At 50.2% G+C, this 18,787-nt stretch overlaps 1 protein-coding gene across 1 annotated transcript in view; it reads right to left on the bottom strand.

Moving 5' to 3' along the window:
- Positions 1 to 5,967: 5,967 nt before the first annotated feature.
- BORCS5 (BLOC-1 related complex subunit 5) overlaps positions 5,968 to 18,787 on the bottom strand; it is a 56,434-nt gene continuing 43,614 nt past the window's right edge. Inside the window, exon 4 of the mRNA XM_054399836.1 lies at positions 5,968 to 6,198. Within this exon, the coding sequence (XP_054255811.1) occupies positions 5,968 to 6,198 (231 nt within the window). The remainder of the gene's footprint in view (positions 6,199 to 18,787) is intronic.

The following is an 18,787-nucleotide window of genomic DNA, read 5'->3' as shown; positions in this document are numbered from 1 at the left end:
CCCTTCATCTTGCGCTCCCCAGAACCCTCCCCCAGAACCATCTTTGTCCCATTTCAGTGCAGGCAGATGAAAATCTAAATTTCACATAGCAAACAACCCTGGCCAACAGCTTTAAAAAGACTTTATGTCAGCAGCAACCTGAAGCCCTAATTCATTAAGTCACCAGCTTGGGTTCTATTGGTTTGGTTTGGCTTTTTTACTGTAAGTTTAGCTAGTTTGTGACTCAAATCTCAGGTTTTACTCTGTTGAAAAGTGGAGAAGATTTTTGTCATTGTTTTGTAGCTAGGACATGACTTTCATTTCCTACAGCAGACTGTTGAAAATAGCACTGAAAGCTACAGCATTGATTAACTTGAGCCTAAAAAACAAAAAGTGCAAAAGGCATAGAGAGGCAGCACCAAGAGTAACTGAACCCAGAGGGTTCATGCTGTGTGTCTGTGATGCTGGAAGAAGTGGGGGCTGGGCAAGGGAGAGGTTGAGAGCACACTGGGGAGCAGGTCAGGTCTGGGCCGTTCTTAAGCGCTGCCGCTTGTCTCTACATAAAGGCAAGTCCAGGACAGCTGTGTGCTGCATGCACTGACACTTGCTGTGGGTACAGCCCATGGGCACAGGCTGGCAGCAGTGCTCCCTTCAGCCACGTTTCAGTGGGATCTAAAGCAGTTAATGGAGGTTAACACAAACCAAGCCCTAGAAGTGGGAACCCAATCCTCCTGCTTTGTGCCCCTCCACGCATGGTCCCTTCCCCTCTTCTCTCTGTACACACAGAGACGTATAGTTGGGGTTATTTTGAATGGCCTTCTGAAGAACTGAAATTGCTCTTCTGGCTCCTGGTTTCCAACACACTTTAATCACTGAATCAAAGCTGTAGGCTCAGTAACTTTCTTCCAGTAGGAGGAAGCCTTAACCCCATGTTCTGCCCTGTCTCTTACCTGAATGAGTGTCCTGTACCTGAACAATGCTGAGAATGGTTTGCAGATGTTTGGAAAGCAAAGTGGAGGATGAGATGGCTGGCAAAGTGTACATGTTCCATATGAATATAATGTTCTCTGGTGGATGGAAACTGCTTAAATGTCTCAGAGATGTGAGTTTCTCATCTTCTGTCACAAGCATTACCTGGATATTATCAGGAAATAAAAGCAGAAGTGGTACCTTGTTTCTAGACAAGGGCTGAGCAAGGAGCCTGTGTGGGGGTGAAAAAGAGAAATGAGCAATCAGTTGCTGCTCATGTTTAGTCTTCCCACTGAATCTTAGGGAAGCCAATGGAGTGCACAGGAGGTGCAGGTGCCCTGACAGAACAGGCACAGTGCTCCACTCCACAAGGGCTTTGTGCAGGGAAGCTGCATCCTCACACAAGTGTCTGAGTCCAGCAGCCTCAGACTGTCCTTTTCATCTCCCAAGAGGCTCCCAGCACAGAACAGGTAGGCAGCCAGCTGAGTTATGATCCCACCCTACTGCTGGCAAGTCACCAGCACAGCTGCACACATCATTTATTTAAACTGGACACCAGTGCCAACCTGAACTGGGACAGCATCCAAAAAGATCCAACATTGATTTTCGTTCCAGGACGTTATTTCCTTACAGTCCCAGGGCAGAGGCAGCCCCAGAAGAGCTCAAATCATCCATCTCTGCTGCACCAAGCTGTGTCCAAGCAGTAAAGCCAAGATCCTACCTCTCCCTCTGGAGCCTGTGCACTGTCCCCAGACAGTACAGCCAGAACTGGAAGGAAAGAACAAGCAAAGCAATTGGAGAAACACCACACTTGGAAAAGAGCAATCCCAAACATTTTAATGCTGGAGCTGTGGAACACATGGCATGGAGGGAGCTGAAAGCAGAGCACATCTGCAAACAGGGTAACCACCCACAAACCAAGCAATACTCAGCCACAAAGCTGGCAATCAGAATACACTCTGGCAGCTTGGAACAGGAGGAACATTACAGCAGGAAACCACTGGCACACAGTCAGAGAGGGGCTGGCTCAGGCAGTGACTGGGCCTGTGAAAACAGCTACTTCTGCTGCCTGTGTAAAAGCTTAGAGGAGGGGGAAACACTCCAGCTATTTAAATAGATTTAATTTTAAATACAGGTACTTCCTCTTTTCTATCCCTTTCACCAGATCTTCATGGAACTGCCCTGCAGGTAGGTTGGCACTTTAGCACCCTGTCACTGCATTAAATCACAAAAACCAAGGGAAACGACAAAGCAAACCTCCGCCGTGTGTGTGTAGTACACTGGACAAGGGAGGATGCAGTCAAGCACCAGCAGCAGCACAAAGCAGGGGTGGCAAACGGCAGAGGCAGATGAAGAACCAGAGCATCTCAGGCCAGCAGTGAGCCACAGCCCCACAGACGTGCCCTGTCCTCCAGCTTTTCAGAAGACTGCAAATCAAGAGGCATGGCCTCTACCCCACCACAAACAGCAGATGAGCAGAAGGGTTTTCTTTCGGAGCAGAGCACACTGGATTATTCTGTTCCTAGCACAAGCTCTGTGGTAGAAGCATGGCTCTCACATCTGTGAGAGAGAGATACCTGAGACTTTCTCCAACAGCATTTGGCTTGGAAAAGGAAATTCAGAAGCAGAAAGGTAATTCCAGCCACAGCTCACTTCTACTGAACAGCAGGGAGTAAAGCAACAGCCTCACCTTGGGCATCATCTGCATCCGAGGTGCAGCCAGCAAAGCAAATGGCGAGCAGCCAAGCAGCAGCCAGCAGAAGATGCCTTCCCCCCCAGTGAGGGGTCCAAAGGCAGAAGATGCCTTCCCCCCCCAGTGAGGGGTCCAAAGGCTTCACAGTTAATGAAGCCATTCACCATGTTTTAAACCACCATGTGAGCACAGCTGGAGCCTGCACACCTCACAGGCCCCACCCAGGCTCTGGAAGGAGGAGGATGACCTGCATGCCTTCACTTTAGGCTCCCATCTCTTTCTAGGTAAGCTAGCAGAGTTTTGCTGCTGGGAGAGCCTTAGCTGGCAGGCCCAGCAGCAGATCCCCAAGCGTGAAGGGCAGTGTTGATAGGAACAAGCATTTTCTCCCACTATCACCCCACACATGGGTGTTCTACAGCAAATAAGGAAAGAGCTGATTTGCAGCCCTCACTCCTGCAGCCTTCAGACAGGAAGGCTCTCTGCTTGCCCTCATTAGCACCACAAGGAGCAATGCTTTGATCTGATGCCTAATAGCACAAGGCCAAACACATCCAGCAGCTTTACAAGAGAGAGCATCTGCAGCCTGGCCTCTGCCTGGAGATGCAGTATCAGGATTTTCCCACTGGTATAGAATTCCAGCATGCCAGGGTGTGGGATATCCATGATCCTGTCTGGCAGACAGCTGAAGGCTGCATGTTCTGAGACAGCAGGATCTGGCTGAGGACAAAAACACCTGCAGCTGCTATTTAAAGCTGCTGACTGTTCTGCTGTGTCTGGTGGGAGGCAGAGACATTCTGTGATAGGCCAACAGGACCTCCCTGGGATGGCCATGACAAGCAGGTTTGCATGGGTTAAGTCTCATGTTAAGTCCCTTCACAGAATTAACCAGGCTGGAAAAGACCTTCAAGATCATCAAGTCCAACCTCTCACCACCCAACACCATCCAATCAACTGAATCATGACACTGCCTCATCCAGTCTTATTTTAAACACTTCCAGGGATGGTGACTCCACCACCTCCGTGGGCAGCCCAATCCAATGGCCAATTTCTCTTTCTGGGAAGAATTTCTTCCTACCATCCAGCCTATACCTCCCCTGGTGCAGCTTGAGACTGTGTCCTCTCATTCTGCCACTGGTTGCCTGGGAGAAGAGACCAACCCCCACCTGGCCTCCCTTCAGGTAGTTGTAAGACAGCAATGAGGTGTCCCCTGAGCCTCCTCTTCTCCAGGCTAAACACCCCCAGCTCCCTCAGCCTCTCCTCACAGGGCAAAGCAACAAAGCAGGCTGCAAACTGCAGGGTAGAAGCCTCATGTTAAATCCTGTGCAACATCCAGCAGATCCAACCATGCCACACCTCTGAGGTGGAGGCCACAGACAACACAGCCCACTCAAGGCCCTTCACTAGAAAAATCTCATGCTGAGTTCCCTGCCCTCTCTGAAGCAGTCAATTGCTCTTCCCAGGGGACTTCATTTCAATGGGACGCTGCTTTCAGACTGTTCAAGCAGGTCCTAGGGTCCAATTATCACTTTGGTTCAGATACACATTGAAGTTGGCTGTGGTGTGCAACACAGAGATTGACTCTGGGCTACATGGGCTTTGGGAGTACAGCAAGAGAAGGCCCTCCTGCTTCCTGCCACCAGGCAATAACTGACACCATCATAACTCTTATTCCCAGAGACAATCTTTTGCTGATTAAGTGCTCTTAAGAGGTACCAAAGCAAGTTGCCTTTAGTAAGTCACCTAGCCTTGTGCTGTGCTGGAAGAAGGGTTGCTGTCAGCTCTCTCAAAGAGGGCTACCCTTACCCTTACCCCTGGAACTGTGCTCCTGCCATACAACAACCCTTGGGGTTCCTGGGTGCACTTCAGCCTCCTCATCTGCAAAAAGCATCCTGGGACTAACGTAACAAACACAAACCTACCCTTGGCCCTGCAAACCGAGGGCTCTTCACTTCTGCTTTCAAGCTTTTTCTGCTGTGGACAAGAGCTGCCACACAAACGTGAGCCCAGCTGTCGAGCCCTGTTTCCAGATCTGTGTTTCTACAGCACTGTGTAAAACATACCCATTTTATACAGGGAGAAACCAAGGCTTGGAGAGGTGCTGCCAGCAGCCTGCAGACCACGGGCAGACTTGGCAACCAACCCATCTCCTGCAGGCCAGCCTAGCACCTGGGCGGTGTGGACACTCTGCCTGCCTTCCAGCAGGGCCCTCAGCTTGGGAGAAGGCAAAAGAAGATTCTGCTGCCCTTGGAGCAGTTGACTGAGTGCAGTCCCCAAGGGCCAGATGGTTTCAGGCACTGAGTACCATGCCCAGGCGAGCTTGCAGCACAGCAATGCCCATACCAAAGCAAAGACCCAAAGGACTTCTCATGTCTCCCTCCTCCAAATTCACACACTTGAAAGTAAAGAAACAACAGCACCAAAATAACTGGAGTGTCCCAATAAAAACAGAAAAAAAAAAAAGACACCTTGAGTCCAACTCTGGGATGCAAAGTGAGCAGGTCAGTGCCAGAGCCTGTCAGAATCACCCTGCAAGGTGAGGGACATGAGGTGGGAGGTCTCTCCCCACAACAGCTGGGGCATGGGGACATAGAGAGCAACACTAAAGCTTTCTGAACATTACCAGACACACAGATCTGCAACAGTTAGTCCTTTACAGCCTCATAAATTAGTGAGCCCATAAAGCCAGGAGCCTGAAGGAGGACGTGCCAAACCCCTGCCATGCAAACCATGTTCATTATGATAATGAGCAGATTTGAACAGGCCAGTTCCTGGCTCCCATACTTTCACCTATAAAACACACACACATGCTTCCAAGGCCAAGGAAGCTCAGTAAAAAAGCTCAGAAGCCATCTCCTTGTAGCACAAAAAAACATGTTAGAGGGTTTGTCACACCCCATATCCCTTTGAATTTCTCTAGTTAAAAAAAAAAAAAAAACAACCAAAAACACCAGCAACAAAAAGGTCAGCTGAAAGCAAACTCCTCCTCTCTAACACCCCCCCCAACCCCCACCCAGTCAGCAATGAAACAAATGTCTCTGCACGGGAGGTGGTGTGGTCTAGGAGGCAGGAGGGCAAGAGGAGGGAGATGAAGGAACAGTAAATCATTTTCTCCAGCGAACAGGACTGGGGAGCTCCTGGATTGCTGGCTGTGCAGTTCTGGCAGCTGACGCCGCTCCTCCTCCAGCGCTCTGGCAGCGAGTCAGGCAGCGCTGCCCTGCGCTTCCAACATCTGCCAGGGCAGCCTGCCGGGAGCACGTCTGCGCTGGGAGCGCGTCTGCGCTGGAGGCTGGAGCGGGGAAGGCGAGGAGAGGAGCCTGCCCGCCCAGCTAGGAGCGGAGCTCCCGCTCAGGCTTCATGCTGAAGGGCTCCAGCCTCTCGGCCTCGGGCAGCATGGCGTTCAGCCGCTCCAGCAGCGGCACCGTCTGGTCAATGCCCATCTGGATGCGGCGCAGGATGGCAGACATCTCATTCACCTTCTGGATCTGCTCTGCATACTTGGCATACTTCTTCTGGCGCTCCTGCATGAAGCTATAAAGAGTTTCCACGGAGAGGTCCATCTGTTCAAAACAACAAGCAGAGCGGGGTGCATCAGGCCAGCTGCTGCCACAGGCCTTTCGGCGCACTGCCTTGGCTGCACGCAACTGAGAAGTGCCTCAGGTGCCCCACTGGAGACACCAAAAGGATCATAGGATGTTTGGGGTTGGGAGGTGGAACCTCCTGTGCTGTAGTTTATATCCATTACCCCTTGTCCTATCACAGGGTGCAATGGAGAAGAGCCTGTCCCCTCCCTCTTGGCCCTCATATTTGTAAACACATATTAAATCCCCTCTAAATACCTAACCACTTTGTCATGAAATGGGATGATTCACAGCTGTATAGCAGGGAGGGCATATAACCACCCCTGTTCTACAGCCAGACACCGAGTTCAGAAAGTTCTTCCTTTTACAAGGTTGAAAGCCAATAGGCATCCAGAGACTTCCCAAGAAAGGACACAGATATCCTCCATGTTGTCCAAGCCCAGGAAACTCCTGGCCTCCATCTACACCTGTAGTATGTTTTCAGTGGAGATCATTCATTTGCAAGTGTTAAGTTCTACCACACTTAGCAGTGCTAATTTCATTGGTTACTCTGTGTGACTAAGCCATGGCTGTGGTTGCCATTGTCATCTAGAAAACTCCTGTCCTGAGAGCGAGCCACAATGGATTGCTACTGTCCTCAATTTCCCCAAATCCTAAAAATACAAGTGTCAGGAGTGAGCCCAGGAGAGGCATTAGGTCAATCAGCCATGCAATTAGACACAGTAAGTACCCACACATGGCTGGAGCCTGATGACAATGACAGGAACCTGGTGCTATTCCTGCCATTGAGTGAGGAAGGTGCCCTTGGTAACTCACAGCCCCTTTCTCTTCAGCCAGACCTACAAACTCCAGGGAGAGTTCAGCTGAGAGCTGCTGCTACTGCCCCAAGTGAGTCAGAGAGCCTGAGCTGCTGTCTGTGTCATAAACTGTACCACACACTCAGAGGCTTTGGCTCCAGATCTGCTCCAAGCCCTCAAGGGCACACACAAAGCTGGGTTGCTTCAGTTTGCTGTAGCTATGCTAGGCATTCCCAGTCATTCCAGCGTGCTAGCTCTTCAAACCAGTATTTCTGAGCAGTGGTCTTCCATCCTGCAACTTTGTGGAAAGCAGCCCCCTTGCCTGGAACTCAGCACATGCCCACAGTAACTGCTGAATGAAGGGCAGGAGCATGCTGACTAGTCTGAGCCCACTGATGCCTCTTACCACCAGTGTCCCAAACCACTCCCATCTTAACCACCCTCAGAGAAAGGAGGTCACTGCTTGTGGTGACTCAGTGCTCAGAGCTCCTGGTCTTCCAGGAAGCACAGGATCAAACAGCAGCACTCACTTCAAGCGTGTTACAATCAAGCCCTTTGGTGGAGGACAGCAACTGTCATCAAAGACAACACAAATGTATCAGTCCAGTGCTAAAAGCCAAGCCTCACTGACTAACACCATACAGAATTAGCAGGCTCAGTCCTGACCCTGTTTGGAATGGTGCAGAGCTGTAGGGGAGAGAGTCCACAGCAAGGGGAGGACTGGGTGAAAATGGTGCAAAGCTAGAAGGAGCATCCCCTGAGGAGGGAAGTCCCAGCAGAGAGAGCGCTGCCATCTCAGCAGAGATTGAAACTGGGGATAGAAGTGGGGGGAGCTGTTTCCTGCCAAACATCCCTTGAAAGCCCTGGGGAAGAACTCAAGACCAAAACAGTCAGGCAAGAAAATGCTTTCTTGAGAAACCTAAGTTACAAATGGCACTGCAAACACACACACACGTTTCCACTGAACTTTCCTGAGGATTGGGAAGCATTCCCTGCCCACCCCCCCCATCACCTCCATCAGAGCTGCATCCAGTACCAATTAACCTTTTATTTTGTCTGTATTTCCTAGTTCTCTCAGGCTGAATTCTTCCTCTTTGCCTCTGTGCTTTCCTGTGAATTCCTCCTTCACGCTTTCATGCTCAGGACAAAATAAAAACCAGCAGAGCAGGAAACTCCAAATAGAGTGGAAACAATTTAAGCCTACACAGGGGTTTCCATTAAAACCTCAGCTGAATAATTGAGTGGCTTGGGGCTAGCTCTGTAAATCTGAGTGTGTAAAAAAGCAGACCACCACCAGGTCTGCACGGGGTGGAAGTCAATTCAATCCAGCACCTAAAAACGTCCTGTCTGTGGAGACAGCGGCACAGAGTAGCAGCCAGCCAGGGCCTTGCCAAAAGCCACCATGCTTCATTAAACTGAGCAGTGCAGGGACCCAGGCAAAAGCCTCCTCTGGTGCTGAAGCTCTCCTCCACAGGCAGGTTTCCCACGTGGCCTCACAGCAGAGGCAAAGCTCACACCTCCCAAGCTCTGAATAAACAAAAAAACTAAACACCACCATCCCCACCCCCCGGTTTTGTCTCCATTCCAGTAATTTACATCTGTTGACTTTTAGGCTCCTTGTGTAACATCCCCTTACTGGAGGGGAACATGGGGAGGAGCTGGAGCTGACCTGCAAAAGGAAGAAGAAATTCAGAATGGCCTTCCAAACTCTCTGCTACTTTTGGACACACGTACAATGACTTTAAAAAAAGCTGCCTCACAAAAAAGAGAAAGGGTGGAAGTGAGCATTTCCTATGGCTTCCCTACACCTCACATTCAAGTTTGCCTGCAGTGGGGAGGCCACAGCAGCTTCACAGCCAGCACCTTGACAAGGAGGCCTGAAGCTGAATTAACTGTGAAGAAAGGTCAATTTTTACTCAGTCTGGTCTTTTTAAGTGGGGAGTAGGGAAAGTGTTAACTCCTGTCTATAAATGCCAGTACCTCTTTGCAGCTTGCCTTGAAGCAAGCCTAAATACACACTCACATCCTTCCTGCTCCTCGCCCTCCAAGCAAGCTCCTGCCAGTGCCAGACCTTGTGCTTTTACCACTCCTGGCACACAGTCCTGTTCCTCTGGCTCTCAGATGGGGCTTTCACTCACAGGACTCAGGAGGGTCAGCCCCATTCACACACCAGAGAGATGAAACCTGTCCTTCAGGAATCTGCAATGGCCAGGGAATGTGCATGAGAATCTGCCTAACTGCCACCTATTTCATTCCACATGAGTCATCAAAAGCATCTGGAGGAGAGCTTAGGCAAGGAGTCTGTTCCCTTACCTACAGCCAAGGTACTCCAAGACACCCTCAAGGATCAGATGAGTGAATTTGCCTTCTCTGAGAAGCTCCCTTGAATTCCCACCTCCCCCAACACAAGGCCCTACCACATTCTCTTCTGGAGAGCATTCAGGTCTCAGCCTTCTTGCCTACCCCTTGCTGAGAAGCTCTCTGGGAGGCCCAGCAAGAAGCCTCAAAGCCAGCAGCAATTCCACTGCTCTACAACCATCTGCAAATATTTATTTGCACCACTGTTTCTGCTCTGCTTCCTTTAAGGTTCCTACTACACCAGGCCACTACAGCTGTGGACAACTTCCCCATCAAGAGGTCAGCACCCTGTACCCATAAGCCTGCCAGATGTGGAGCTGCACTGTCAACAGCCCCTCAAGGGCTTTACCATTGAGGCTGCACTATCACCAATCTCTCCTTCAAACATCAGCACCGAGTAAGCCATCACCACCCCCAGCTTGCAGATACAAAAGAGTCAGGACTGTTAAAAGACTGTTAAGAAGAAATAGAACAAAAGCAAAGCCAGAGCCCAGCACTCAATGTCAGGGTCCTAATTCCCATCAAAGCAAGAGGGTCTGCCCAGCCTGGTTTTGAGAAAGAGAGGTGTTGCCCGTGAAAGGGTGAGAGCTCACAATGTATGTTTCGTTTCTTTCCAAAGCTAATTCCACTCCTTAAGACAGAAAACCTGAGGCTGGGCATGCCCAGAATAAAAGACAGGCTTTTTCTCCTTCCTGCATCAAAAAGGATGGAAGAGTTTCTTCACCTTTTCCTTTTAGGAGTATGGCATCGTAAACCACATGAACCTCAAAGTCCCCTTTCAGCTCACCTGCCTTTTTTTTCTTTTTTCTTTTTTTTTTTTTTTCACGTGTACAGCCAGCAACATTCAGAATTTGGGTCTGTTCCTGTTCCAAAGCTCATGATTCCTCCATGGCTCAGTAGCAGCAGGACACTAATTTATGCCCCAGCTTCACACTAGAGACATGAAATGACATCTGCTGGGCTTTGCTTTTCTTCACATGAAAACAGATTCAGGATTACACCCCACGACAGTGCAGAATGGATATTGCCCCACTTACAAGGGCCCTGGCACAGCCCCTGCAGCAGGCTGAGGACTTTGCAGACTCACCTCTGCACTACACAGGGCCACTTGTCACACCACACTGATGAAAGACAAAAACAACCAAGGCTGCTCTCAGACATCTCACACACCACAAATTCTTGCAATCATTTTAACATTCTTCTTGGCCCACACTGCCAAGCAGAATAAAGACATTAATTTAGCCCACAAAAAAGACTGAGGTCAGTACTGGACACTGCCCAAGTCCTTTCAATGAGACCACACTGCAAACAGACCAGTGCCCTATGTATACCTCTTGCCTGGCATGGTTTTACAGCACCTCTGTGGTGGGCAGCAGAGGTCACAGCTTGTTAGTTCAATGCCTGAGACGGAAGAGTTGCAGCTAGACCCTTCTTCCCTGGTTGCAGAACACACAATTAGAATTTTCATGACACTTGGAACAAAGCCTCTAGAGAGGCACTGCTGACACTGGTAAGAAAACAAACACATCTCAGAAGAGGATCACTGTTGTGTCCAGCTCCTCCACTGCCTCCTTACAACGGCAATAAGACAAGAAAATGTTTTGTTTCACACACAATTAAGGTGCAATCCTTATTCCAACAAGGGGTCAGTACTGGGACCAGAGCTGTTCAATCTATTCATCAATGACCTGGATGAGGGCACAGAGGGCACTGTCAGCAAGTTTGCTGAGGACACCAAACTGGGTGGAGTGGCTGACACAGGAAGGTTGTGCTGCCATTCAGCCAGACCTGAACAGGATGGAGAGTTGGGCAGGGAGAAATGGAATGAAGTTCAAGAAGGGCAAGGGGAGAGTCTTGTACCTGGGAAAGAGCAACCCCATGGACCAGTATAGGTTGGGGATTGACCTGCTGGAGAGCAGTGAAGGGGAAAAGGACCTGGGGCTCCTAGTGGATGGAAGGTTGACCACGAGCCAGCAATGTGCTCTGGTGGCCAAGAAGGCCAATGGCATCCTGGCTTGTATTAGAAGGGCTGTGGTCAGGAGGTCAAGAGAGGTTCTCCTCCCTCTCTACTCTGCCCTGTTGAGGCTGCATCTGGAATATTGTGACCAGTTCTGGACCCCTCAGTTCAAGAAGGACCTCAGGAAACTGCTTGAAAGAGTCCAGTGCAGAGCCACAAAGATGATTCAGGGAGTGGAACATCTTCCTTGTGAGGAAAGACTGAGGGAGCTGAGGGCTCTGTAGCTTGGAGGAGACTGAGAGGTGACCTCATCAATGTTTATAAATATGTAAAGGGTGAGTGCCCAGAGGATGGAGCCAGGCTCTGCTCAGTGGTGCCCAATGACAGCACAAGGAGCAGTGGGTGGAAGACAAGGCATGGGAAGTTCCATGGAAACAGGAGGAAGAATTATTTCTTTACAGTGAGGGTGACAGAACACTGGAACAGGATGCCCCGGGGGGTCGTGGAGTCTCCCTCTCTGGAGATAGTCAAAACTCACCTGGATGAGTTCCTGTGTGATCTGCTCTAGGGGATCCTGCTCTGGCAGGGGGGATTGGATTGGGTGATCTCTGGAGGTCCCTTCCAGCCTCTAACATTCTGTGATTCTGTGACTTGCTGCACCAGCACTCTGGGCACAAGTGACCTGTTCCTTCATGCTGTCAGGTGCCTGGCTGGGGTTAAACGAACTCCTTCCTGCAGCTGCACAAAACCCACATCAGAAAGTGAGAGGCAGGAACATGACTGCATGGAGTATTAGTCACGATGTGCTGGTGTGAAAATACTTCTCAATTAACAGACTGGAAGCTACAGACAGCTCTTCTTTCTGTAGTGCTGCACAACAAATGTGCTCAGGCAATGGCCTTCCCCCTCCCCCCTTCCCTCTCTTTGATAAAGTCACGCAAAGTTAGCACAAGAGATGGTGATGGCTTCCTGATGATGGGAACAGCCTCTGCTTCTCCCACTCATCACACAACTGCTAAGTGATAAGCTTACTGGGGAGCATCTTTGCCAGGGTAGAAAACAGAGACCCCAGGCACAAATCCAGGCTGGGTCCAGAGAGGGTTGAGAGCAGCTCTGAAGAAAGAGACTTGAGGCTGTTGGTTGCTGAGAAGCTCCCCAGGAGCCAGCAGTGCCCTCATGCAGCCCAGAAGGCAGCTGTGTGCTGGGCTGCAGCCAGAGGAGTGTGGGCAGCAGGGCAAGAGAAGGGATTCTGCCCCTTGACTCTGCTCTGCTGAGACCCCACCTCCAATCCTGCCTCCAGTTCTGGGGTCCCCAGCAGAAGAAGGACACAGAGCTGCTGGAGTGAGTCCAGAGGAGGCCACAAAGATGATGCAAGGGCTGGAGCAGCTCTGCTGTGAGGACAGGCTGAGGGAGCTGGGGGTGTTCAGCCTGGAGAAGAGAAGACTCTGGGGGGACCTTAGAGCTGCCTTCCAGTCCCTGAAGGGATCCTGCAGAGGGACTTTTCATGAGTGGAATGGTTTGAAGCTGAGGGAGAGCAGGGCTAGACTGGAGCTGAGGAAGAAGTTCTGCAGTACCTGGGTGGTGAGACTCTGGAACAGGCTGCCCAGGGAGGCTGTGGCTGCCTCCTGCCTGGGAGTGTTGAAGGCCAGGTTGGATGAGACCTTGAGCAGCTGAGTCTAGTTGAGAGGTGTCCCTGCCCATGGTGGGGAGGTTGGAGGAGATGAGCTCTGAGGGTCCCTTCCAACCTGAGCCATTCTATGACCTCAGTCAAAGATCCCACTTCCTTCTTTTCAGCATCAGTCATGAGTATCCTTCCTCTGTGCCACTGCCAGTTAAACAACTTTGTGTTTCAGTTTTGCTTTCCAAGACTAAAGCGTTTTGCTCCCTCTGTAATTTGCCAGAGTTGTGAGCCATGTCAAGGGTTATTCTCTTGCCAGCAAGAGAACAAAGAGGAACCATTTGAACTGGCTCTAACATCGACTGGTAGTAATATTAATAGGTACAGCAGAGCCCTCACTTCAAAACACCTACAGCTAAATCCAGACCTGGTGTCTCAGAGCTACAGTAGACAAGTGATAACATAAGATAGGCTGCTGCACCTGTGACATCATGGTGTAACTGTTTTAGGAGGCCTTAGGTTGCACAACAGAATTCAGAATTCCAAAGAAGGGTTTTTTTCCCAGTTTTATGTGAATCTTTTCCTGTAGATTGCACTATTGGACTGGGAATGTTTGTCACTACCCCACACTGTGACCTCTACCACTCACATCTCCCTCACAGCTCCAGCTCCAGCCTTCCCTGCTTGAGACACCAGCATCCCTCTGCCATCTGGCAGTCCCCCAGCTTAAGTTATGACTGTCAATAACCACTGCTAAAACAACCAACCAACCAAAAAAAAACCCCCAACCCCTCCCCCCCCCCCCAACAAACCCCCAAGTCCTAAAGCTACAATCAAAACAAATCCTACCTCCCACCTAGCACTAACAAACCAGGAGACTTCCAAGTGCTTGAAAGAAGCAGGGTCCCACATCAAAGAGGTGGGAGAAGATGGACAGCAAACCCTGCACCCAGCAGCCATCTGGAATCTGGTGCTGTAGGTACAGCCAGCTCTCCAGCTTGGACACATCCTGTCCTGCTGGCCTTTCTCTGCTTACATTTCCCTCAGCTACTCAGCATCCTCCTCCCTCAAAAGGGCTGAACTCTTAACTCTGTAAGTGAAGCTCAGGGAGCCTGACATCACACAGAATCCACCACCACCTCAGACTGAAAAGCAGCAGTCCCACCCTCCTCCTTCAAATTAGCTACAGAACCTTGGGCTCAATTCTGCACCTAAGACAGCAGGGGAGAATAAACCAAGTTGTCTTCTCAAGCTCACTCTTCTTCTGCCTCAGCAGCCTGCTTGACAGGCCCATCATCCTGACAGTCACAGAAACAGAAGGCCCACCAGATTAAAAGCAGCAGCATCTCTCCCACTGCACCTTCTCCTGGATCCTAACTCAGTGTTTGTCATGGCTGTGTCAGACTTTTACCAGAATCACACAATGTCAGGGGCTAGAAGGGACCCCCCAGAGATCATCAGGTGCAGCCCCCCTGCCAGAGAAGAATCACCTAGGGCAGGCCACACAGGAACACATCCAGGTTGGCTTTGAAAGTCTCCATAAAAGAGTCTTAAGAAAGAGGCAAAAAAGAAAAAAAGACAAGACCCAATTTTATCAGTTCTCTAAACTGTCCCCAAGACAAGGTTCCAATCATGTCTCTGTTGCTCACTGACTTGAACTGGTAAGAGCAGGTCTTCTAGAGCTCTCTGCTGCTGCTTTCACTGAACAATCTACAGCCATCTAAAAAAAGTCGTCACTAAAATTCATAGAATCCCAGAATGGCTCAGGTTGGAAGGGACCTCAGAGCTCATTCACTCCAGCCTCCCCACCACGGGCAGGGACACTCTCAACTAGACCTGGCTGCTCAAGGCAGACTAGATTGAGGCTCCTCTGAGCAACCTGTTCTAGCAGAGGGTGTCCCAGCTGACTGCAGGGGGGTTAGACTGGGTGAGCTTTGGAGGTCCCTTCCACCCCAACCCATTCTCCAGTTACTGAGAGATCTCACAGAAGACAGCACAGCTCTCATTCCTGAGTGAAAAGGCAACATCTAACCCTGTCAGCACCGTTCCAGCTGCAGGCCATCTGATCACAGATCACAGGATGTTAGGGGTTGAAAGGGACCTCCAAAGATTGTTGAGTCCAACTCTCCTGCCAGAGCAGGACCATAGAATCCAGCACAGGTCACACAGGAATGCATCCAGATGGGTCCTTGAAGTCTCCAGAGAAGGAGACTCCACAACCTCTCTGGGCAGCCTGTTCCAGTGCTCTGTCACCCTCACAGATCTAATGACATTATTATCAGCTTCACACCTGGGACCTGATAACAATAGGTGGGACCTCAGAACTGTAGGTCTTCCTTTCCACATGTCCTACAGAAGGTCTTTTGAAAGAAGATACAACCTGTGCCATGGTTAGTCAGGGGTGGACACAACAGAGGAAAATCTCTACTTAATGAAAAGAAGGTCTTAAATCTGTGCTGGGAGAATGCAAGGGAGCTGAAGTTCAACCATTTCCTACAGTCTGTGAACCAATAAAAGGATTATCACAGAAACATTCAGGTTGGAAGAGACCCTCAGGATCACCAAGTCCAGCCCAGAACCCTACTCTACAAGGGTCACCCCTAAACCATAGCCCCAAGCACCACATCCAAACTACCTTTAAACATATCCAGGCTTGGGGACTCAACCACCTCCCTGGGCAGCACATTTCAATCCCTGAACACTGTAAAAAACTTCTTCCTACTGTCCAGTCTAAACCTACCCAGTCACAGCCTGAGGCCATTCCCTCTTGTTCTATCACTAATCACCTGGGAGAAGAGACCAGCACCAGCCTCTCCACAATGTCCTGTCAGGTAGTTGCAGACAGCAATGAGGTCTCCCCCCAGCCTCCTCCTCTTTTCCAAACTAACCATCCTCAGCTCCTTCAGTTGCTCTTCATCAGATTTATTCTCCAGGCCCTTCACAGCTTCCTTGCCCTCCTCTGCAGACACTCCAGCACCTCCACATCTCTCTTGGACTGAGGTGCCCAAAACTGGACACAATACTCACAGAGCTGAGTACAAGGGGACAGTCACCTCCCTGCTCCTGCTGGACACAGCATTTCTAATCCAGGCCAGGATGCCATTGGCTGTCTTGGCCACCTGGGCAAGAAAGGACTCCTTTGTGAGGGAAGCTGCAGTCAAAGATCACAGTATCACAGTACATTAGAGGTTGGAAGGGACTGTTCATGCAGCCTGCTGCACTTCCCCAGTCAGCCCAGCACATGTGGCTCCAGCAGCCCTACCTCCCATGTGCTGTACAGATGGCCTCTACGCACGCAAGGAGGCCGGAGCGTGAGATGTGCAGGGACACAAGCCCAGCAGTCAGGGACTGGGAATTTCTGGTGACCTGACAGCCCAGATGAAGCTTTTGTTCTTTCCCCAACAGCCACAGTTCTCATGTGAAAGTACCAATCAACAACTTCTCACCAGGGAAACTCCAAGGTATGTCAGTTCTAATCACATTAGCCACTGATAATCTGAAACATTCCTGAAGTATCTTTTTGAAGCTCTACAGCAGCTCTTTCATGTTCAGACACAACTTGAAATGAGCCAAGTACATCCCAGGGATGATGTGAAGGGGAGGATCTACTCCTTCAGTCCCAGAAGAGCTACTCTCAAGACTTACTCCACCATACCTTGGCAGTGCTGAAGCTGAAACGTGTCCGGCACTTTCCTGGAGGTCACAGGAAAAGTCCTGGAGCACTTTTCCTGGGGTGCAGCAAGAAAAGTGTGGCCAGCAGGGCTAGGGAGCTTCTTCTCCCCCTCTGCTCTGCCCTGGGGAGACCACACCTGGAATACTGTGTCCAGTTTTAGACTCCCCAGTTCAAGAGAAAGAGAGACCTGCTGGAGAGAATCCAACAGAGAGCCAGGAGGATGCTTAGGGGACTTGAGCATCTCCCCTCTGAAGAGAGACTGAGAGCCCTGGGGCTGTTTAGTCTGGAGAAGAGAAGGCTGAGAGGGGATCTGATCAATGTCTATCAATATCTGAGGGGTGGGTGTCAAGTGGAGGGGGCCAGGCTCTTTTGGGTGGTGCGCAACAATAATAAGGCAAGGAACAACAGGTACAAACTTGAACATAGACAATTTCACCTCAACGTGAGGAGAAACTTCTTTACAGTGAGGGTGACAGAGCACTGGAACAGGCTGCCCAGGGGGGTTGTGGAGTCTCCTTCTCTGGAGACTTTTCAAACTCCCCTGGATACATTCCTGTGCAGATTACCCTAAGTGATCCTGCTCTGGCAGGGGGGTTGGACCCCATGATCTCTGGAGGTCCCTTCCAACCTCTAATGTACTGTGATACTGTGAACATCTTTGGCTTCAGGAAAGCCTCAAAGAAATCCTGGGCACTGTAGATCAGCTCTCCTAAGGCTACAGACTATTATTCAAAACCAAATACCAAAAGTACTTTCCACCACCACCACCACCACCCTCCAACAGTTCAGACAGAAGGTCAATGAGTGAGCAGTGGTAGCTCCATCCCACTCAGAGTTACTCATTGTTACTGCATGGAACTGCACTGGCTGAGTATTTCTCTCTCCTTGTTAAGGTCTACAAATGGATCTCTGGAGCAAACTGATCAAAAGCAACCAGGCATTTGAAAATCTACCCTGGAATCTGGCAGGAGAACTCGACATTGAAAAGTTCAGTGCTTTAGCAATGCTACAGACAGCGAGACTGAGGCACCCTCAGCAAGTTTGTTGATGGTACCAAGCTGAGTGGTGCAAATGAGATGGCTGAGGAGGCTGATGCCATCCAGAGGGACATGGACAGGCTGGAGAGGTAGGCTCAGGTGAACCTCATGGGGTTCAGCAAGGCAAAGTGCAAGGCCCTGCACCTAGGTCAGGGCAATCCTTGGTATCAGTCCCAGCTGGGGGATGATTAGAGAGCAGCCTTGCAGAAAAGGACTTGGGGTGCTGGTGGGTGAGAAGCTGGACAGGAGCCAGCTATGGACACTTGCATCCCAGAAGGCCAATGGCAGCCTGGGCTGCATCCAAAGCAGTGTGGCCAGAGGTGGAGAGAGGAGATTCTGCCCCTCTGCTCTGGGGAGACCTCACCTGCAGTGCTGTGTCCAGCTCTGGAGGCCTCCACACAGGAAAGACATGGACCTGATGGAGCAGGCCCAGAGGAGGGCCATGAAAATGATCAGGGGGCTGGAGCAGCTCTGCTCCAGTGAGGACAGACTGAGGAAGCTGGAGGTGTTCAGTATGGCAAAGAGAAGGCTCTGAGGAGGCCTTATAGGCATCTTCCAGTACCTGAAGGGGGCTACAAGAAAGCTGGGGAGGGACTGTTCAGAAGTTCAAAACTGGAGCAGATTTAGTTTGGACATCAGGAGGAAGTTCTCACAATGAGAGTGGTGAAATATTGGAACAGGTTGCCCAGAGATGATGGAGGTCCCATCCCTGCAGACATTCAAGGTCAAACTTGATGGGGCCCTGAGCAACCTGATCTAGTTGTCCCTGATGACTGCAGTGGGGGTTGGACAAGATGACCTTCAAGGGTCCCTACCAACCTGATGCATTTTATGGTCTCATGATTCTACTAACCAAAAGGGAAGTTTATGACCCAAGAACCCTTCCTGACCTTAAAACCTCCGATTTTAAGTTCCTTGCCATACACTGCTGTTATAACTGTTATGTTATGTTGTTTTACAACAACCACCTGGGCAACTTTTTCAGCTGGAATTCATCTGATTAAGGATTTGCTCTTTCAGATAATGTGCCATTCCCAGCAACTGCTCTTCTGGGTTAAAAAATAAAAATTAAAAACCTGATTTCTTGTCTCCTGCAGCTGTTTGGCACAGATCATACACCTGATTACA

Source organism: Indicator indicator, chromosome 3, assembly GCF_027791375.1.
Source record: "Indicator indicator isolate 239-I01 chromosome 3, UM_Iind_1.1, whole genome shotgun sequence".
Taxonomy (NCBI): domain Eukaryota; kingdom Metazoa; phylum Chordata; class Aves; order Piciformes; family Indicatoridae; genus Indicator; species Indicator indicator.
This window is presented reverse-complemented; position numbering and strand designations above follow the sequence as displayed.